Below are 22917 nucleotides of genomic sequence, written 5' to 3' on the forward strand. Positions count from 1 at the left end.
AGAGGAACATAGGTTTCAAATTATGTTTCAATATTAGAATTATTTCCGTTCCGTTATTGCGAATAATAATAAAAGTTGCATCCCGATATTGCCTACAGGACTCCCTACACAAAAAATTAACTAATTATAAGCTATATTTAGGTTTCCCCTTAGAACCTAGATCGGGTTTTTTTTTCTAACAGTACTCCTGGAGATAAGTGTCGAAGATGACTCACGCTAGACTGGTCCGCGTTCGGAGTATACTTAAAGATCACGTGATGCTTTCTGTAGGAAACTGAAGTGTCGGACACCTCGGCCCGAACCCGGACCGAGAGTCATCCTAATTCTATTGTACCATTTCAGAAACCGACACAGAATACCAAGACGCACACGAGCTCAGCAATACCCACATCTGCACCGTCTCTGAAGGCATAGCGGAAAACCCCAAATCTGGCAAAGTAGGACGCTTTAAAGCACGGATAGCCCCCCACAAAACCTGCGTCACCAAACCCCACAAGGAATCCCTAAAGGATAAAAACCCCCCGGTCCACGGGCACCATCACACGAAGAACGTTAATCACCACCAGTGTTGTGGCGCTTTCGGAAACCCACACGTGAGACATAAAAATAATTCTAGCTGTCAACTTATTTAGGCTTTCAGTTGAACACGGGTAGTTACACTTTAAATAGGCCTATTATGTCGTTAAAAACTTAGTGAGACTCAATTTGACTTATTTGATGACAGCAGATATCGAACAATTTGGTGAAGTCTATACACTACACCGCCGCCATCTATACACCGCCAGAGAAATGTCAACGCTGTTTCGTGATAAGAAAGTCATGTCACAAATATGATGTGCTGTTATTACATTATCGAATTGAGTCCATCGGTTAAGGATAATAGAAATATTGATGTTGTTGATTGGTCACATTAAGCAAAAATTAGGTCATAAGTATTATCATAATTGATTTAGTATTATAATTCAGTCAACCAGAATCTGATCAGAAAAAGAATCAGAAGAGTTCAGGACCAGAACCGACAGAAGAAATATGTAATATCTTTCTTTTTGTCAAAAATGCAAGTCAGTCGGGCATTTTTTTCTTGCAAATTACATGTGAGCTTCCTGGATTCATGTTATAGATTCTGACATTCCATGAATATTCAAGTCTAAGTGAGTAATTTATGCGGTTACTAGTGTAAGCATCTACTTATTGGAATCAGAATATAGTGAACGCAAGAGATATTTTAGTTTATTTTCATACTGATAGAATACTAGGTGTGCTATCACAATTATTTAGTCCGGGAAAGTATTATTTTATTTGTTGACATTGGAATCGATAAAAAATACTCATACATTTATATACATTATTTTCGTGACATGGATATGGCCATAGTTTTTATGACATATTTTTATTGTTACCCAGTCGTAAAAACATTTCAGTGATATGTCATACGTAAGAAATTAAAATTAGAACATTACAGAACGCACTCTATAAATAACTCATTAGAAACAAATTTAGTATTTTTGAAGAAAATGTACTTTTTATGCAAATATTATAGGTTGCTGTTGCTTCATCTAAAAGGCTATTATTTTTCATGAAGTGCAATAAATTTATACATAGTTTTTTTATTAATAAACTTAAAAAATATATCTGACACTGTTCGTATAAAAAAAATACACCTGCGTAACCATTTTACAATAATTTCATAAATTGTAAAAGAAATTGAATATATTTTTAACAAAAATTTGTGCAGCCATAATCCATATCATTTTTAAGTAAGAAATACTTAGTAATATTTTGGGAGCATATAAATACATTTTATTCCAGTAAAAAAAATGAACACAAAATTGTTCAATGACCCAGTTGTTATTTTTATGGGCATTACCATTCCAAAGATAACTCCAAAGATTGTAGCTATCAAGTTAAAAAGAGCTTTACACGATGACAATAGGAAATAAAATACCAAATCGTATATCATAAAATTTATTGACACTGTTTAACAGTGGTTTCTATAGAATTTTAATATAGATTGATGTATACTTGGAATTAAAAATAGATACTTAATATTTTATAAACGTTATAACTGCATTGCGGATTAAAGTAAGACTTATTGGTAGAGGTTTTCGCAACGAAATAGTTATTATTTGATTGGAAAAAGAAAGATATAAAATTATAAAAAAGAGAGAAATAATAATAAAAAGCATAGACATACTTCTGATCACAGTTTTAGCTAAATTATTATTTATAATCTAGATCCAAAGAAAGGTAGGTATGTAGTTAGTTACCAAATGAGATTATTTTTCCATGTTTAGGTCCAAATGAAACGTAATATGGTATTGTAAGTATATTTTCGGTATTTTAGCTCGTAAGTTAGACAATGTTTTTATTCTGGATGTTCCTGGTGTGTCAGTGTTAGACACAATAAACTTGTTGTATTCAATATTTTTATCCAACAGTGGCACTTAGTAAACTAATTATAAAATATATTAAGTTCACGAAATTATTGAGCTGTGTCACAGTTGAACCTAGATATGTTACTTATTTTGATCTACGAGCATATCGGCAAACATTATTTTAATTAAATTAAACATTCTTTAGTAAACCAATTTGAAATAAATGCTTAGTCATTTTGAGAAAATATACCTATTCTTACTGACTCTGATATTTTTTAAACGTTTATACTCTGGCAAGACAGCTTTGTCATTAGAAAAAGGCGGCAAAGAATAATGTAGGTGCGAAGGATCGAACTCCCATGGTAAAATTTGAATCTCGCGCCTTGCAGTGGAATTCGTCTAGTGATAAAATATATTTTTTTATGTTTTTACACATGTAGATCAAACGACTCAGTAATGGGACCCATAATAGTAAGATTTAATCTAGTTTATTTTGATAACATAATAAAATTGCATAAGACTTTGTTCAAAAAATTGACTTCCTTTAAAAAAGCGTTGTCCAATTCATATCATCCTCTTATACAGCACTTCTGCATGCATTGGCTTGAAGCAAAATTCATTGTCTTGTTTCTCGCCATGTCACGCGTCTATTTTTGTCTTTTATCAAATATAAAATGAAATAAAAGTTGAGTGCTATTGCATGTCTTTCTAGCTCTAGATACTTAACACAGAATGCATATAATACTAACTAATGAATAAAATGTAAATGTAAGTACAAAACAAACTTAAACTAATTAAGAACTAAAAATCTATATCGAAAGGCCGGCTCGAGTATCGCAGGCACGTTGACGGTGACAAGAGACCTACGACGTGACGTGACAATCGCCCCGCGCTTCGCTGGCAAGCTGTAGATTGTATTTCTCTTGAGAAAAGTGAAACAAAAACTTAATTTCTTCCCATACAAGAAGCTCCACTCCGTCACATTTTATGGGGACAAAAAACAAGACAACGCAAAGAATTGTAACTTATAAAACTAAATCTTTTTTTTCGTACAATTGGTATTTCTTGTATTTGAATTTTGCTATTGAAGAATATTTCATTAACTCTTAAATATTGCCGTTTTTTTTTCTATCCAAAAATATGTTTTTTTTTTTTCCAAATGGGAAAACCTATGAAAATGCTCTAACTAGACGAGAACATATGCATGCATGGGGGCTAGTATATAACTTTACACATTTATCTTGCATTTCGTTCACTAAAAATGTTTAGAGCGCAGTATTTCATTGATTTAAAAAAAAAAATGTATGCCAATATAGCTCGATATATATTTAAAATATATATCTTTTAAGTTTAAAAGCATTGTAAATGCAGTCACGTCACAATTAGAAAATTAAGTAGGTAGCTCTAGGGGATTAAGAATAAAGAAAACCTTGCGTTTATTTGTATAATTAATTCTATCAAATTAATATTGCTTGACACAAAAATACTTATTGTTATATTAAAATCGCCCAATCCTAACCTACGGATGCGAAGCATGGACACTAACACTCAAGGAAGAAAACATGCTGCTAGTTGCCGAGAGGAAAATCCTCCGTAAAATATTGGGCCCCAAACGAAGACCGGATGGAAGTTGGACAGTCCTTAAGAACCGTGAGATTGAAGACCTAGTGGCTGAACCTAACATCATGGGAGAAAGTAAAGCCCACAGACTCCGATGGTTAGGCCACCTTGAGAGAATGGACGAAGATCGGAACGTAAAAAGAGCGTACCTGGGTCGCCTAGCAGGAGGACGTCCTATCGGACGCCCTAGATATCGCTGGAGCGACATGGTGGAGGCGGATCTGCGCGAGCTTCGAGTCGACAATTGGCGAGAGGTCGCACAGGACCGAGAAAAGTGGCGCTGTCTTGTGTCGGAGGCCAAGTCTCATTTTGGGTCGCTGAGCCAACGGAGTAGTAGTAGTAGTAGTAGTTATATTAAAATAATTTCATCATTTGAAATATGCCTATGTATTAAAACAGTCTAAATCCTTGAAGTTCTATGCTCAAATGTAATTTAAAATTTGAATGACATGTACAAGGTTTTCTTTATTACAAATCCGAAGTGATTTTTCCGTATTAAATAACAGTTTCTATGTCGTATGCTAAGTCAATTAAAAATAATATTTTATCTAGTCTATTACTGTTGTACTCATTATTTACTTTCCTTATGTACTTATTTAGTTCACATTTTAAGATTTATATTTTGTACGCGTTAAATATTCCTTATTGGGAAATAAAAAATACGTCTGGAAAAGTATAACAGTGGTATTTTTATTAATTAGAAAACTTATTATGCTGTTTTTTTTCCATTGATTTGAGCCATTGTTGCATTTTGCCAGTGTTTGGTAATTTGTAGATACTGTTATTATTGTTTGCTAGAGACCTTTTCATAACTGCGTTTTTGAACGTTGGATGTATTAATGTTAGCTAGAAATTTACAGGGTTTTTAAAATTCATTTTGATTGTGATTTGTATAAATCGCTCGATTTTAGCACGTATTTTCCTGTAGCGGACATATAACAGTCACATTTGGTATTAAAATATGAGGTGCTAAGTGGTGTGTAGTCTGCTTTTTTTTAAATATCTATTTGACGTTCATAATTATGAACATCAAATTGATTTAATCAAATATTTGTCTATATAGATTTTTTAAATATATTAGCAACACAGCTTCTGTGATTCTAAAACAGCATATCAATTTGTTATGTTGCCAGACTTGTGAACCTTACTTTTGTGAAATTAAATTCATCGAAAGTTACAGCATTTCTTTTACCCCTCACCCCTTCAAAATAATTATAATCGCAAAAAAAATGTATTTATGCAATGACAACTAATCATTCAATATAGGTACATTCGGAACAATGGGAACAACATCTGTTATTATAAAACGGAATTTAAATCTGATTTAAATATTTATTTTATTTTTTTATTCGTGTTTCGTTATTTACCGTAATAAAAAATGGTACAAAACATCTAAGTACATATCCAAAGGGCATAAACATACGTATTATATTAATTTTAAGCCAACGCAAGCGTAACGCAGTGGAAAATTACGTTACTTGCTAAAGATATTAATAATAAAATTTCAAAAATTCTAGATATTATATTTTATGAGCTATCAGAATTTGTACCTACAGTAATGCAACTCCGCTTTAAACTACACACGAAAGAAATAAATCAGTTGTGATAAAAACGTTTATTAATACCAAGAGCAACAATTACAAAATAACACATATTACATAGGATTAAAAGTTCTTCAAACATACTGAAATATTAAAACAAAACTGTCAACAATTCTCGTAATTTATCGAAATACATTCTTTCGACCTAATGAGTTACAGACTATACAAAGGTGTCATGTAAGGAGACCGCATTTTTAATGATGATTGCGTTAAGCTGGCCAGACACACTAGGGTAAGCCTGCGCAGTTTTGCCTATACGGGTCAACTGCACAGGTAAAAAGGAGCATATGTGGCATTCCACTGTGCTGTTTCGGTTTTGCCTGTGCAGTTGAACTGCGCAGGCATACCCTAGTATGTATGACCAACTTTAGCGACAAACAATACCGCAAGCCTGCCTGGTGTACTCGTATTGCCCTTAGAAAACTGACGGTGTAATCAAAAATCGAAATTTGGATTTTCGCTGTAGGCCGGTATTGGTAGGCCCTCAGGGGGTTGTAAGTAACAAGTTGCAAGAAGACAGTCGTTTATCGAGAAGCGCCATTCGAAAAATAAATGTACAGGGTGACAGATTATACATTATTTAACTTTCGTTTGTCATTCTCTATAAATTGGCTATTCCGCCTGTCATGCTAATGGCGCTTGTCTTGTGACTCGTCCCGAATATTTCAGTATGTCAGAGCCTCAAGATAGTCTAGTTAAAATTATTCAAACTTCAGGCCAGTCCCCTCCAAATGCTGCTCCGCCCACTGGTCGAACCTTCTCGAAAGATCATCAGACATGTAGTTCTTCCAGTCACCAATTTCCCCTTTCCTGATAAATCTCAGTTTGGTCCCCTCTAAGTAGCTCTTGCCGAAGGATTTCTGGAGGATTGGCTCGAGGTTAACTGCGCGGTTGCTTTTCATATTCTTGAAGGAGAGATGATCGCACAGTTTATCCACCTGAAACAATACGTTAGGTTCAAATAAGGGCTTTTTTAAGGACCAATCACTTATCTAATTTGTTTAACGATCATCTTCGTTTGTCCTCCTTCTGACCACCAACTTCAGAACCGTCAATACTGTCGTCAGGCGCACGAGACCAGAAACAACTTCGGGACAGTCTGACTCCCCACGCAAGGCTCGGCATGCCATGACAAGGAGTTGGTAATTCCGCCTGACCTCCAAGGAATTGTACCCGAGGGAGCCGAGAAGATACTTTGTCGGGTACAGGTACGGATAGAATCCGAATATTTTTTTATAAAGGAACCTTAAAAACGCTTTCTGGACCTTCTCAAGCAGTAAAGCATACGTCGACTCGTAGGGGTTCCAAATGATCGACGAAGTCTCCAGCTTACTCCTTACTAGACCATTGTACACAATTTTTATGGCCACCGGGTCATGAAAATCGCGAAGGTTTCGGATTACAAAACCCAGCCTTTGAAAGGAGCTCTTCGCGAGAGAAAAAATATGCTCGTGAAAAGTTAGCTGTGCATCGAATACCTACTACGCCCAGATCCTTGACGGAAAAGACACGATTTATCGGCTCTGACCCCAGTATATAATGCCCATATATAGCGGAACGAGAGCGGCTAAATGTACACACACAACACTTGACTGGGTTGAAATGAAGTTTATTGTGCATACTCCACCGAAACACCAGGTCGATGTCCTCCTGTAACGTCTCGCAATCAGTTCTTTGCTCAATCCTGTATACCAGCTTCAGATCATCAGCATACAAGAGACATTGAGCCGCCCGAAGAACTGATTTGAGATCGTTAATCATGATGCCGAAAAACAAGGGTCCCAAGATGGAGCCCTGACTCACGCCGGACCGGGTGTGGTAAGGAGTCGAGACAAAACAGCCATGTCGGACGAATTGCTGCCGATCGCGCAGATAGTTGGCAAAAAAGGCTAGTAGCTTGGGAGAGAAACCAATTTCATCAAGTTTCCTAAGCAGCACATCGTTATCCACGCGATCGAAAGCCTTCGAGAAATCGAAATAAATGACATCGACCTGAACACCTTTGTCAAGATGCTGAGCAAGGTTTTCAGTCAGTATCAACAGATTCGTGTTAACCGAACGACTTGGCCGAAAGCCATGCTGCGCGTCACACAAAAATCTGTTTTTTTAAATTTGTCTTCTTTGTGGTGCAATAAAGAATATTTACTTACTTACTTACAAAAAGGGCCGAACCTGGGAAGATAGAATCCGGTGAAGTATGGACTCAAACAGCTTGCCAAGGGTGGGAAGAACGGCTATGGGTCTGTAATTCTCAACGACGGAAGTGTCACCCGCCTTCGGGATCGGCCTCACTCTAGACACCTTCCAACTTCGAGGATATTCTAATAGTTGGTCATGGTTTTCCCAAGGAAGTCAGCAGCCCTTTTGACCACGGAGGATGTCATGCTTTATCTCTTATATTTGATGAAGCTTGTTAGACAGATAAGTTTAATAATAATAATGAGTAATTGAGTATGTACCTGGTCATCGGTCATGGTCTTCCCAAGGAAGTCAGCAGTCCTTCTGACCACGGAAGGTAAGTCGTGCTTCATTTCTTCGAACTTGATGAACAGGACGTTGGGGTCATTTCGGCGATTCCAGAAACCTGTGGAAGATTGCAGAATAGATTTAATGTCGTCATCATCAACAACACCAGTCCGTATACAACTTACTGCGGCTTACCTATTGTGTAGCCAATTCACTAAGTATCTAACAATTTCTTTACAAATCGCCATCAGTTGCAAACAAACATAGTTCAAATTGCAATCGCATCTATGTAAGCAGCGGTAAAACAGCAAAAAAAACTAATACACTTGACTAAACTTATAGGTATGTGTAATTGCTTTATTAATTCAGTATGTAGGTCATTTGTACCAAGATTTTGTAAACAATAACAACCCTATTAACTCTCGTCTATCTACAACTACCTAATGTGACAAATCCCCCAACAACATTCAACATTGATATATTCTGTTCGTCTGCACAGACTCTAACGTAGCGTAGGGTGACGTTAGGTACCGCGTAGGAGGAAACTTAGAAACAAACCTTTATTTTAGACGCATGATGTCCTACTTGCTCCCTATCGACGCCAGTTATTGCACAGCGATTGAGATAGATGGCATTGCACTGCATCGAAAATATAGAGAATACTCCTCGCAAAGATATGATCCTAGTACACGCGGAAGAGAAACTTGCCTCTAATGTTACCGGATGCACGTTACCGGATAGCCTTACCTATTTCGATTTCACCCTAAGCTAGCTATCCTAAAGAGTATTAGCTACCTCATTAACCTCTAATGAGCTGGACATTACTAACACAAAACTAAGCGAAATGTTAATACAACACTATCACTATGGTGAACCAAAAGTGAGTTGAGTTGGTGTGGAATTGGTATAGTGTGCGAAGACCTTTAGTCATGCCGTGCATACTTTTCTTTTAATGCAGGCAGAAGTACGACAAATTAAAATTCACCATATGGAGAACTGATCACCGCTGTAACGATTTTGAGTCGCCAGTCCTTTTGTCCCAACAGTCATCTACAAATCCGACACTATTTTTAGTACCTATAGGTACTTATACTACGTATTAAAAATACTCTCACCGAGGATGTGGTTCCACACAGGTCCAAATGGCGCACGGTCGCGCATAAAAAGGTCGCAGAACTCTTCAAAAGTCCCCTTCAAGCCATGTACCAACGTGCAGTAGTGGTAGTAAGACACTACCATATCCTTCGGGTTACGTGATGTGTAGATCACCTGAGAACATATAAAAATATAAATTATAGTGGCTAAAATACTGAGAAAAAAGTCCCATTAAGTCCTATGTAAAATTTTAGTATAACTTCTGGGAATTAAAAAATTCAGACTGATTCGAAAGAGCGTGATCAATAGAGCTTGTCTGAATAAAATCTCACTAGTTCCACCGGTAGAAATACTTTTACGGCCGCAAAACTAAGTGTGGCGACTTGGCGACTAACGTCGTAAACAAATCATCGATCACATGCACGGCCTTATGGAGCGGGACTTGCCACAGTACAAAGGGTACATACAGTACTTGACTTTTATGGCCTGACTCGCTACTTGATGGTGCGGCAAGTATAGCTACGGTAGGACTTGTAGCGGTTGGTCAAAAAAAAGTGTAACTTTAATCAGCGTGAGACCAATATTGCAGAACGTTTGAACGTAATGCACTCGAAGTTGTAAAGTGCAGCAATCAATGATATAATACATCAATACGAACACTAGTTAAGGTTATTTTTTTAGAGAGGCAAATCGGGGATTTAAGCGCTTTAAATTAAGTATCTTTACAATGTGCAATAAAACAGTTAAAACACCAGCATGTTATAGCAACATTGCAGAAATATTTTTGTTACTTACAATTAAGAGGTTCGTTAGAATACGTTTCTCTCTTTTCATTTTTCTGTATACTTCTGAGACCTGGTCAATTAAATCGGCTGATAGGAATCTTCGACTGAACACTGGACCAACGCCTCAATACTCGACGAGATCGGAGTAAACACCAGGCTTTCAACCACATGTCTCTGGTGAGTTTTTAAATTCTTTGGACACGTAACCAGAAAGTCAAATTCTTTATTCAAGTAAGCTTAGCAACAACGCGATGGTCCTAGCAGGTTAGCAAATCGCTGTCTATCCAGGTCCGTGATGCCTTAGAAGTCCCAAGAGCTCGAAAGGCCTGGAAATCTGCCATCTGAATCATGTCGTCCACATAGGAGGTCATGACTCTCAGAACTCAGGATAATGAAGCAAGGAGCAGGAAGAGCAGAATATTTTTAGCAAGTAACCATCTTGCTATTAGATAAGTACCTACGCGCGTTTATTCCTCATATCTCTAAAACTTAGCATTGTACTTAATTGCATGTCCACGTAACGTTGCACAAAAACAATAAGCATAGTCGCAAACCACAGCCCCATAGTTCCTCGAAATTACACAAAACAAACGTAACTCGGCCACAAATCGTTTCATAAACGTTGTTACCAAACATTAGGAAGAGGAAGCTATTCAAGCTATGCTTCACCCAACCATCATTACATTATGTACTGCATCAGCGGACTGGAGCCGGAGCGCACCTTACTAGAACCAAAGGAATTTGAAGCTTCTTTACAACAGTTGCATTCTATTTTTAAAAAGTTTGCTCGTGATTGCGATAGTTGTTGCTGCCATTCAATTATAAAACGTAGCTACAATGTACAAGCTTCAAGATCCTTTGACTAGTAAGGTGCGAGACAATTCCAAACACTTGTTTTGCGTACATTACTGAGTTATTCGTTGCAAGAAAGTTTACTTACGTATGATGAGTGCTTCGGCGTTTGGTATGTTGTTCGTTATGTGGACGATCAATCATTTGTGAAACATTCTTTGAATAAATGTAGCGGTATACTGTACAAACAAACCAGGTAATATATTTCGTGCTTTTGCTCTTTCTTTCCGTATCATATCTTCTTCATAAATATTGATATAATTTTAAACAGAATGACATGCAGGTATCATTCGATTTAAAAAGAGCTTAGAATTTCACTAGCTGTACTAACTATATCCCCACATAATAAGGCCATACTCTATTATTTATTTGAAGTAACCAGAATAGAAATTTTCTAGCTGTCAAAACAATATTAACAAAAAAATATGATTCTGTGAGAAATTAAGAATAAGAATAATGAATAAGAAGTTTATTTTCTAAAAAGTGTTATTTGAACTTCAATTCTGTGTCAGACTGTTGCGATGATTGAATGTAATATAAATAAATAAACGAAATTATCCACGATTTCTCAAGGGTTAACTTACTCTCTAAGCCAAAAACGGACGGTACTTTCCAAGTAAAAAGATAACTTGATTACGGCCGATTATGAGCGCCAACGCACACGCAAGATGCAATGTGAGTCATTTCAATAACTAATCATTAATCAACTTGTCAAATCGCAGTATAAGGTACGCGGTAATTTATCAATTTTTAGGGTTCCGTAGCCAAATGGCATAAAACGGAACCCTTATAGTTTCGCCATGTCCGTCTGTCTGTCTGTCTGTCTGTCTCTTGGCCGGTTATTAATATTACTAAATGAATCAGTTACCGAGTTGTTTGTACCTTGGCTTTAGCCTGCCTATCTTCGCGTTGTTTATCCACGGGTAGCAGATCCCAAAGGAGGTGGCTGTGGATGTACTGAGGTCTAGCTAGCCGATACTTCACCAATTTCACCACATACCTCCGATTTAACCTGTCCGTCCATACCTTGTAGAACATTTCATACCTTGGCTCTAGCCTGTCCATCTTATGGTTGTATATCCGCGGGTAGCAGATCCCAAGGGAGGTGGCTGCAATGTACCGAGGTCTCGCTAGCCAGTACTACACCACAACTTAATCCATTACCTCTTTTAAGTACAACCTTAAAAAGTATTTACTAGTAACCCAACAAGTTTTATAACTAAAGCGGACATAGTAAAAAAAATATATTTGTTAACTCTCTCTCTCTCTCTTACTTTCTTACACATGTTCTGTTCCTGTTCCCTTGCTATTCTGTTCTATTTTAGTTTTAAAGTTTGGATGCCCTGAAAACCAATGCCGCGTCTAAAAGACATCACGGCTTATGCTGAGGAGCATCCTAATTGGTGTACGTGTAATTATTTACTTTGTTTGTTTTTATGCCAAATAAATATTTTTCTATTTTATTATATTCTAACTTTAGCCTGTAACGGCTGTTCCTTATACCTTGCAGAACAGTTCATACCTCGGCCTGTCCGTCCATACCATGTAGAACATTACATACCTTCGCTTTAGCCTGTCCATCTTCGCGTTGTATATCCACGGGTAGCAGATCCCAAGGGAGGTGGCTGCGGATGTACCGAGGTCTCGCTAGCCGGTACTTCACTAGGTCCACCGATGTGCCCTTACGAAATCAAATAAATATTTTACAACTACTTCGGAAGTCACAACTCGCATATGCGCTGTTTGTTACCTAAAGATAAAATGAAAGTCGTAGGCACTTTTATTTTACAAAATATTCAAAAGAACATGTAATATTAATTATTTGTAAAAAAAATATTGCTGATACCTACAAGTTTTTTATCGTAGACTGTACTTTCTTTCAACAGTTATCCTAAACTAAACGTGGTTGCGTTGTTTTATCACCTGTAGTAACTAGGTAATTAACAGAATAGGTAGGCGAACCTTCGATCTCCATTACCAGATCAGGTCAATATCTAAGACAGGCACACATAGGATCAAGTTAAGCTTACCGAAAACCAATCTAGTGTTAACACGGCTAAATTCATACTGTATGGCTATTAAGATATGTTCTCGGATACATTTGAAGAAATGCCTTTTAATTTTTTTAAGAAGAAGTTATTTAGTTATTAAATTGAAAATTGTTATTATTCTATCAATGAATTTATAAACAAATGTAAATTGAATTATTAAATATCCATCACTTATTCTAATATTATTGTAAAATAATATTTAATACCAATAAATAAATATTATATTCGCCAGTTGATTTCTTAATTATTAATTTGATTTAAAATCTTATTGATTGAATAATTGCACGAAATCATAAATTTAAATAAGTTTAGGTTCTATCTTGTAGATATTTAGTCAATTTAGTTAGTATAAAAACAATATTTGTACGCCAGCCATAGCAAAACAAGGATCGTTCATAAAACAAAAATGGAACACTTGTATATACTCGTATATACGCTTCTTTGATTCAACTAAATATTCATTCATCCAATCATATCATCAAAATAATGCATTGTCAGCGGTTTTTCATGAAATCATAAATGTACCAGATTTTAATCCATACAATCTCAGGATGACGTTTTAATACGAGTATAGCTTTGACACAAACTAACACAATAAATATAGTAACTATTGGATAGGTAAAAACAAATCCGGCTCGAAGGACCATGTCAGAGGCTGAATTAAGGCCTTAGGGTTCGAGCAAGTAAATTACTTGTTATGAATTTAAAAACCAAATTTACGTGTAAATCCCGTAATATATTGTATATAGGAACCAAAGTTCATTAATTAATGTTGTATATTCTGCAACAACTATAGTCTGGCAAACCAGCTTGGCAAAAAAAAAACATGACTACGAGTAAATAAACTTTCGTAGTATTTCTTGAGGGTACTTTAAATTAACAATTTAGGTAAAACTATCGTTATTTATGGAATGGGAAGTTAAATATCAGAATGAAAATACAACAAATCCATTTAAATAAATGGATAAATATTATAGGACATTATTACACAAATTGACTAAGTCCCACAGTAAGCTCAATAAGGCTTGTGTTGAGGGTACATAGACAATATATATAATATATAAATACTTAAAATACATAGAAAACACCCATGACTCAGGAACAAATATCCATGCTCATCACACAAATAAATGCCGTTACCAGGATTTGAACCCGGGACCATCAGCTTCGTAGGCAGGGTCACTACCCACTAGGCCAAACCGGTCGTCGAAACCTAACTTTAATTTCTTATCTTAAAAAAAAACTTGGAAAATAAAGTACTCTAGAGTAGAAACGCATCACATTCTGCACACTTTATAGAACTCAATGACTCACTTTCAGAGCATTAGAAATGAAAAGTTATATGAATGCTTGTAAAAATGCAATGCTAATCCTTCAGGAATACTACTTTGACGTAGACTATCATATTTGACTGTTTACACTTAAAAGAAGCTTACCTTTACAGACTCGTCATGCCACTCCGAATGTCCAGCCACCATGATGCAGGATAGTTCTACCAGCGGGCAGCGAATCTAAACAAACAACATATTTAACACAACAAAAATTTGTACCTAAATGTGGTGCTCCGCCACAAATTTCTAAACACGGAATCGACAAAAAAACGTATAAGCTATAGATAATTAGTTGAAAATAGCAAGTCAGCCGGACAACGGACGAACCTAACTTATGTATAGGATAACCTAACGAAAATCCTGAAAAGTTAACTGTTTCAGAGTTTTGACTAATGAAAATCTGACTATCATTACATTATGACTTTCAATAATTATGTCAAACAAAGGGATCCGAGCTAGATCGTAGTAAAGCCAATACAAAGCCTGTAAAAGTAACAAGGTTCACCAACAATCACTTCAATGTGCTTTCAGCATATTCGCAGCATTCATAAACCTGGCACTATTTATTTGAGAGCGATCCGCGGAACAGGACAGACGTCCGTTGAAAGTTCATCTCGTATCCGCAGCACCCTTGGAGCTTTAGAGACAATTTGCCTTGCGCGTGCACAAGGGCAGCATAAAAATGAGAAATTCAATTTTCAGGCTTTCATTCCCATGACTTAGATAGGCTTCACTTTCAAAACCAGAATAAAAGAGCTGACAAGCCATTTTCGTAGTAACCATCCAAACAGTTGGTCACCCATAGAAAATTTTAATTTCGCGCCTTTTTCTACTGTCGAAATTGGATTGCCAGACTATACTATACCGTGTTTTTATTGAATTCCGTTAACTTAGGGGTACGTTTAAGGAAACTAAATAGCATAGTTAATTTTCAATACAATTTTTTTTTTGTAAAAATATATTAAATGTATATAGCGTTGTTGTAACGCGGGCATTACATTTAACTCAATCAAACAATTGAAAACTGTGACATATCAATGACATTTCTAAAATCGAACGTCCGCGTCCGAGATAATACTTACGTTTAGTAGCAAATGTATAAACTCGAATTAAACACTACTCAATATGTAAATAGGCCCTAAGAGAAGTGTACACGCTCGTAAGGGCCTTATCGGATAAAAATAAATTATTGATTATCTCCGAAATGGAGTTAATTAGAATACCGGTGTCTTTGTTACTTAATTTAAGCTCAGGAATGCATCCTTGAAATTAACGGAAATCAAAAAAACATGGTGGATATTGCTGCTGAGAGGGACATTTTTAACTATACTTGTACCTCTTAGCTTAGTAGGAAGTGTTCTGAAATAGGATAGAGAAAGGCCAGCTGAGCCCTTTCTCAAATATGAGAATTTTAGGCGAATATATCTGTCGCGCTGACGGAGGCGGCGCCTGAAATTAGTGTGATAAGGACAACTGCAACTCCGTCCAAAATTCGACGTAAAAATCTCAGAAATCGAGGTTTCGTTCTTGACATTTTCCGCACTTAACCAATCGTAACTCCATCGTAACTCTTAACATTTTAGAAGCGGAATGAGAAAGAAATTACATGTTTCTAACCGTTTTGATTTTTGCGTTTATTGTTGCCGATTTTACATACTATGCGTCTGTATACGGCGCATTTATTTGGCCGTTTTTAGCACTGGTTTGTTCTTAAAAAACAAGAATATAAAAAAAAATCAAAACGTACAGACACATGTAGTAGTAATATTGAACTCATAGAAAAAAAATCTAGGGCCAATATTTAAAGAGGGAAATGTCGAGAACGTTTTAATGGAAAAATTACCACTAATCTTTCCGTTTCAACTTAGTTCAACTACTTACCGTCTTTACTAGAGGTCTGTAGTTCAAGATATAATGGATTATTAACAGTCGAGATTAATGTTATGTGAATGAAAGGAAAAGTAACGATGTAGATATGCACTGGACAGTACTTGTTTCGCCTATACACAAGGAAACACCCCGTCTCTTTCTATCACATTGACACGCCATTATAGTAAAACATTCTCTTTCAGTTCGATTTAATAGTATTTTAGTGCAGTTATATAGATATGCTAGATTGCACATGCGTACTAAATAGCTGCACAATGCCATCTAGTGCAGCTTTCTGAACTATTGTATTTAGGTCATTGTTGACTCCTTGGTTCTCTGTGCTCCTGGTAAACGCGGAAGTAAAATGCCGCCATGAGCCGGAAAGTACCGGTTCACTGGTTAACCGGTTTAGCGGTTTCCTTCGGTATCGGATTGGTTGTTTTCATTTGTCCTATTACGAGTAAGATTATGTTTTATAATTGACCGAAGCGTTAGCGTAGGTCGCAGTTTTGACTCGGGCAAACTATTTTCGTATGTCCGGATGTTCTCCTCTACAGGTCGTAATTCTCAACCGATTCTTGTGAAATTATGTGAGCAAGCACTTTTCTATCGTTTTATTTTTGGAAAATGTTCAAAATTCTTAAGTCTTGGTCTTTATACCAATCACTAACTTGCATATCATGTTTACACTTTCGTTTAATCTGTATACCTAAGTTCAATCACCGTACGACATTTACAAAGTTTTGTCATATATGTATATATGTAACAAGTCTAGGAGCGGAATGATGATAATAGCGCAAATGATGCAAAGTTTCACGCAGTTGACGCTGAAATAGTGCAATCGTTTAAAAACAGTAAAAATATATGTTTAAAAAAATATATAAAATAAAATTTAGCTACATGATAGCTCACAACTGCTTACAAGTAATAAATGATACAAGGTGAACTAATCATTGTAAATATCTTGTACATAAATATAAGATAAAATATGTCTTGTCAAGCCATTTCCGTCAGTAGAAAAAAGCGGCTAAAGCGACTAAGCGGCTGTAGGTACAAAGGGTTTTCATTCCATAGACAATTTGAATATCGCGCCTTTTTCTACTGACAAAGTTGTTTGGCCGGCTATAGTTTGCCAAGGCAGTGGGGAAGTTGGAAGCTCATTCAGATTTACCAAAATTTCAACTTGACTACGGTTATTACTGCTCGCGAGATGCACTGCGAGTCATATCAAAATCATGGCAATAAAAATACAATTTGTACCTTTTAAAATAGGCCTCTAAGGTTCGGTAAATATTTTGATAAAACTTACCTGTTGCAAAGATTTGGCTCCCTCGTAATCCAGGTCATGACCTATAAGCCAAACCATTTCTTGGCACCATGTGGAGCCTGCACAAATTAAATAATACTATCAAACCGTTATCAAAATCTAATATAATTAAAAGTTTTCATGAGACTGTGACCACATTGATCAGTACCCCTAGTGTAAATATTTTCGACAGCGAAACGTGACGTACGCGTTTGCGTTAAGTGTCATTTTGTATGAGATTTTTGACTTTCCAAAACGTCCCGCTTGGCGCGCTGTTCAAAAACCCATACAAAATGAGACTTAACGCAAACGCGTACGTCACGTTTCGCTGTCGAAAATATTTACACTAGGGGTACTGGTTATTATTTGTAAGAAACAAAAACAAAAAATCCTCAGCCTCGCAGGTGTTTTTTTTTTTACATACAAAAAATAACCAAGTTGAAAATAGTTATTTGTTTTACAAGGGGGCAAAGTTGTTGTTTGACCGCTCGTATTAATATTGATACCCGAGCAAGCGAAAGATTCCAAAATTGAAACACAAAAAAACCGATCAAATTCAAATGAACGTAAAAAAATATTTTGTCTTTCAAAATCATCATTTAAAACTGGATTCCGGCTAACATAAGGAAACAACTCAAAATTTGCATCTGATTACTTTTCCCCATATGTGGATAAAATGCAAGTTTCTCATTCGTTTTTTGAACAATCAGCCTTTACCGAATTGGTGTGGTGAAAATTAATTATTTTCACCTCAGCAGCTCGAACAAGCTTACTTTCGTCACTTCAGGGAGTGAGACAAAGTAGCTTTTTAATTTAGTGAAGGCCATGAATACAGGAATAAAAACTTTGCTTGATGTTGAATTTTTTTAACCTTTAATATGTTCTCACTACTGAGGTGAAAAGTTGAATGTGTCACACGAGAGCAAAGTTATTTTACATCTCATGTTTTTGAGTCCCTCGCTACGCTCAAGATTTCAATACTTTGCTTACTCGGGACTCAAAATCAACACTCGCAAGAAAAACTAACTTTCCTCTCTTGTTGCACAAATAACTATTTCACGGAAAAAGCTGTTCTGCTTGTTAACAACGTTGCTGTTTACTTCTCGTACTAATATTGAAATCATTACAAGCGAATGCTTCGAAATGTGGAATCTTGAGAGTTGCAAGGGGTTAAACGACAAGTGAATTAACATTGCTGTTGATTAAAAACTTTTATGTCCAATAGACTTACCAGTTCGAGGATACGAGCACATCCAAACATCGTTCTCCAGCACCTCCATATCCAAAATATCCTGCCCAATCGTCATATAATCCGCCGGCAGAATCACCCTTCCCGGATTAATCTCCACCATACAATCCTTCTTCTCGAACATCCTATCGAGAAGCTCCCCCGTCTCGTTATCCAGCTTCGAAAAGGTCAAATCCGGTTTGACCCTCATTTTTCAAATTTGGAATTTCAAATGTAACTGAACATTCGATTTTCGAACGTCCGCTCCGAACGTTACGCGGAAGCGGTGTGGTTGCGTGCAGCGCGTTCTGCCACCACTCTCACTACTTTCCAATAGGATGGAATACCGAAATAGGTAAAGGTATAGACACACGAGATGAGCAAATAAAGTGTAAAAAAAGCGTTTTTAAAAAAGACAACGAATCCTAAATTTATACGAAATTTCGACTCATTTTTATAGTCTCTACTCTACATAATACTTAAAAAGATAATCATAAACTGAAATGTATCTCAATGTCCATTGGATGTTGGAACCACAGAGCCGTTTAAAAAAAAACTACAACGAACAGTTTTTGTATTTAGTCCTGGATGGCGCTTTTGGAAACCATTTGTCATAGAAACTACTTGATACACGGCGATAAATATTGCACATCGGTTTTTCGGCTTCATAGAGCGTTTGTCTTTTTCTCTGTCGTTGTATCCCATATTCTCTTTCTAAACCGGGTACTATACCTGGGTCAACGTGAGGATTTTTTGAAAATCTTTTAAAATCATTTTGGTGGTTCATGACCAGTACGTGGACTCTAATTTAACACATTCACCAGTGAGCTACGGTCGTAGCCCTACGTCGTAGTCGATAACATGTATTTCCCGGTATGTAGCGGAAATGCTTCATAGAGGCAAAACGGCAACGTATTGTGATTAGCGCTGAATGGATTAAGGTCTAGTCAGACCATAGTCAGACTTCTATAGTCATTATAGTTCGTTGTTCATGACAGTGAAGGTATACTTAATATCTATATCCTTGATCGTTTGTGATTTCCATGGGGTCGTAAGGGGAAAATGTAATTTGTATGGACAAATGACATTTTCTCCGCTAGACCTCTAACTTGCAGTCTGATGCACTTGCCTCATATGTAATAACAGGTTTGGCGAGTAAATAGCGACTGCAGTGCTGCTTTCTTCCTGGCCGCTTTCGGTTTCTAGTAGGTGAGCGACTGTTAGCGAGTTTATGTCTAAAATAGCAAATACACAGCGCGCACAAGTTTTTTTACAGAAATCGCGTAGCATCTGGTTGACGTGACTGTTGATCGAAGAGCTGGCAGCTTCCTCGCACAACGTATCAGCATTGCGATACAACAAGGAAAAGACGCCAGCATCCTTGATACAATGCCTCAAGGGCCTATTTCAGATTTAAATTTTAGGGGTGCGCCTGTAAGGGGCAGAACATACGCAATACGACAAAATTAAAAACACGTTTTAACATTCCTGACAACATACCAAAAACAACCTACGTAATTTGGTCGGGTTATTTGTTGCCCACCATAAACCGTACTAAACATTACGGTGGGGAATAAAACAAATTAAACTGAGACAAGGACAAACAATAATAACGCTTTCTCTGCTACTCCTACTGAAAGATACATAAGACTATCCCGTTCGGTCATTTCCCCCCACCGCTCATGCCTGATCCAGATATACTAGATTCATGCAACCAAACAACATTTTGCACCAAACAAAAATAAAAAAGTTATTATACAGTGGCGCCCAACCTTTTATACATTACAAATGCTGTGCGTTATGTCATGTAATCATGTAGCAGTTTAGCGCATCTGCGCAACTTTGTACTTACCGGTGAATTATAGCTAGTTTTTGAAGTGAAAACTTCTTTAGCGGCGCTGTGCACTTTTTGTGATGGGGGAAAAAATGTTAAAATCGCGACAGGTCACGTAATCGACAGATTCGACAGATTGAAAATTCGTAAGACGGACACGTGACCCTAGTGGAAATTTATTCGATAGCGAAACGTGACGTACCAGTACAATTTGACACTAGGTTTTTTTTATTTATTATGCGTTTAAAATTTTCAAAATGCCTTCTGGCATTAAGTCCGCCATTTGTACTCTTCATGTATTGTGCAATAAAGTTTAAATAATTAAATAAATAAAATTTTGGGTCCAGTCCCCGCGAAGTGTACTTCGGCTGGATCCGTACGGTCTGTGGGATGTTTTATATCTCTAATGAATTAATTATGTGACACTGGGATGATGTTGTGTTGTTATGAAAGGTGATGGTGGTAATGAATGTTAAGATATGAAGATGGATGGTGTAGATGAGTTGTTATGTGTTGTTGAACTTTTTTAGACTGTTGATTATGGTCCTGGATAGATTGCAAAATGAGGTCAATGTACTTTCTCTGCTAATGAGGTCTGGGAGGCTGAAAGGTTGAATTTGGAGATTATGACAGATGATTTCATGGTTGAATGTTGCTATGCTGAATTTTGGGCATGATCGTAGAAGGTGGTCTATTGTTTGTGGGGTGTTTCCGTCACAGGGGCAGAGATCGTCGGTGATAATTTTCATTCTTTTTAGGTATTTCTTGTGGTAGCCGTGTCCGGTGAGAATTTGGGTTAGATGGAAGGAAATGGTGGTCTTGTTCCGGAGCTCTTTGATGTGGTTAAGAGTTGGTAGCCAGTTCTTTAGGTGCATTCCGGTGGTAGAGGTGAGGTAGTCATTGCAGTGCGCTTTTTGTGTTTCAGTTTTACAGAGGTGCTTAATGTAGGAGATGGGAAAGTGGTCAAAGTCGGGTGCACGGTGGAGAGTGGCGGCGTTTTTGGCTTCCTGGTCCGCTTCCTCATTTCCAAGAAAATAAATAAATAAAAGAGCCACTTGCACCAATCACTAACCCGGGGTTAACCGGGTAAACCTGGAGTTAACATGGTTACCAGTACAATTTGACACTAGGTTAACGGTATAACCGGTTAACCCCGGTTTAGTGGGATGATGCAAGTGGCGGTAAGAGCCACTTGCACCAATCACTAACCCGCGGTTAACCGGGTAAGCCTGGAGTTAACTAGGTTCCCAGTACAATTTGACACTGGGTTAACCGGTTAAATCTGGAATGACCATGGTTACCAGTACAATTTGACACTGGGATTGACCTACTAACTGTTTCACCGGCTAACCCCGGGTTAATGGAATGGTGCAAGTAGCGCTTAGTGTAAGTTTTGTATGAAAACTATTGCACTCTAAAGAGCTCATAATAAATTATACATGTGTCTATGTTTACTTGTTCTTGCCTTACGCCCTACTTTAAAGCGAGTCTGGGCACATACAAAGTGTGCCAGGATTATTGATTCGATACGCTTCTTTTACCAGACTAAATGCGGAAACCTAATGCTCTATGTGTATTAGAATTTACAATGTATTTACTTTTTAAGTGGCTGGTTTGTCCATATTTGCGTATTATTTATCTATTGGTGTAGCCTACCTAATTTCATTAGTATCAACTTTAATTTTAATCAGTAGTGTGCAATGCAAGCAAGGCAAGTACGGCAAGAAATGGTTTCAAACCAAAATGCATTGTTTCTGCAGTTCCCGCCCTCCTAGGTTTTTTTTATTTATTTTCTGGCCCCTCCATGGAGAAACACTGCCCACCACTGATTTAAATTATCAAAACTACGTATTTTTATTAACAGTGCCCAAACTCAATACGTTGAATAGACTGGATAACTAATGATAACTTGAATGTAGCGACATATTTTTTTACATTAGCAATCCACGTAATAAATGTGTGTGTGCAGACTCAGGTGCGTCAGTTTGAAGTCAGGCGGCTCACAGAACTCGACGCTAAGCGCGACGAGCTGAAGGCCAGACCACCTGCGGCCATACTTTACAATTATGTCGGAGGGGTGCTGACTTGCAACGAGTGTGGTTGTACATTTGCTGCAAAAATTGGCTACTTATATCAGTCACCTGAGACCGCACCAGCGACGCTCTCAGCGGTAGAACGCAGTCACTGTGGTCGAAAACGGCTAGATGATGATGAATAAATGAAATGTGGATTATTTAAATGCATATTATACAATATATTATGTATGTATGTAAGTATGCCATTATCTTCCGTGGCTAGAGTCGGACCAAGTTAACCCTGCATGCCATTTTTAATGACAAAGTGTGACGATGTCATCATTAATGTAAAATTTCTATGAAAATCTGACGTTTATAATGCAACTCCTCACTTTGTTATTCCAATCGATGCAACTTTATGTCATGACTTGACTCTACTTGCTTTTGGTGGCTGTAGCTATCAGCTATCACCTGTATTTTATTAGGTAC

At 37.1% G+C, this 22917-nt stretch overlaps 2 protein-coding genes across 3 annotated transcripts in view; one reads left to right on the top strand and one right to left on the bottom strand.

The window, feature by feature from the left end:
- LOC133529481 (soluble guanylate cyclase 88E) overlaps positions 1–1599 on the top strand; it is a 184645-nt gene extending 183046 nt beyond the window's left edge. For both annotated transcript variants that reach the window (XM_061867195.1, XM_061867196.1), the window contains one exon: positions 343–1599. In XM_061867195.1, the coding sequence (XP_061723179.1) occupies positions 343–632 (290 nt within the window). In that variant the 3' untranslated portion in view covers positions 633–1599. The remainder of the gene's footprint in view (positions 1–342) is intronic.
- Positions 1600–4349: 2750 nt separating this feature from the next.
- On the bottom strand, positions 4350–19104 carry LOC133529483 (luciferin sulfotransferase). Its single transcript, XM_061867198.1, has 7 exons — positions 18583–19104; positions 17355–17431; positions 14282–14356; positions 12356–12475; positions 9178–9331; positions 8056–8180; positions 4350–6534 (listed from the first exon to the last, which is right to left on the bottom strand). The coding sequence occupies exons 1-7, from the start codon at positions 18788–18790 to the stop codon at positions 6298–6300; spliced, it is 996 nt and encodes a 331-aa protein (XP_061723182.1). The 5' UTR covers positions 18791–19104; the 3' UTR covers positions 4350–6297.
- Between the last annotated feature and the right edge of the window lie 3813 nt (positions 19105–22917).

This window comes from Cydia pomonella, chromosome 21 (assembly GCF_033807575.1).
Source record: "Cydia pomonella isolate Wapato2018A chromosome 21, ilCydPomo1, whole genome shotgun sequence".
Taxonomy (NCBI): Eukaryota; Metazoa; Arthropoda; class Insecta; order Lepidoptera; family Tortricidae; genus Cydia; species Cydia pomonella.

What these genes read in the sequence shown, in the direction of transcription:
- LOC133529483 (XM_061867198.1), bottom strand. Translation starts at nt 18,790, where the DNA reads ATGAGGGTCAAACCGGATTTGACCTTTTCGAAGCTGGATAACGAGACG. An exon ending in GGCATGACGAGTCTGTAAAG is followed by an intron (nt 12,476 to 14,281) that starts GTAAGCTTCTTT and finishes TGATTTCGTAAG; the next exon opens with GGCACATCGGTGGACCTAGT. An exon ending in AGACCATGACCGATGACCAG is followed by an intron (nt 6,535 to 8,055) that starts GTACATACTCAA and finishes GTATTGTTTCAG; the next exon opens with GTGGATAAACTGTGCGATCA.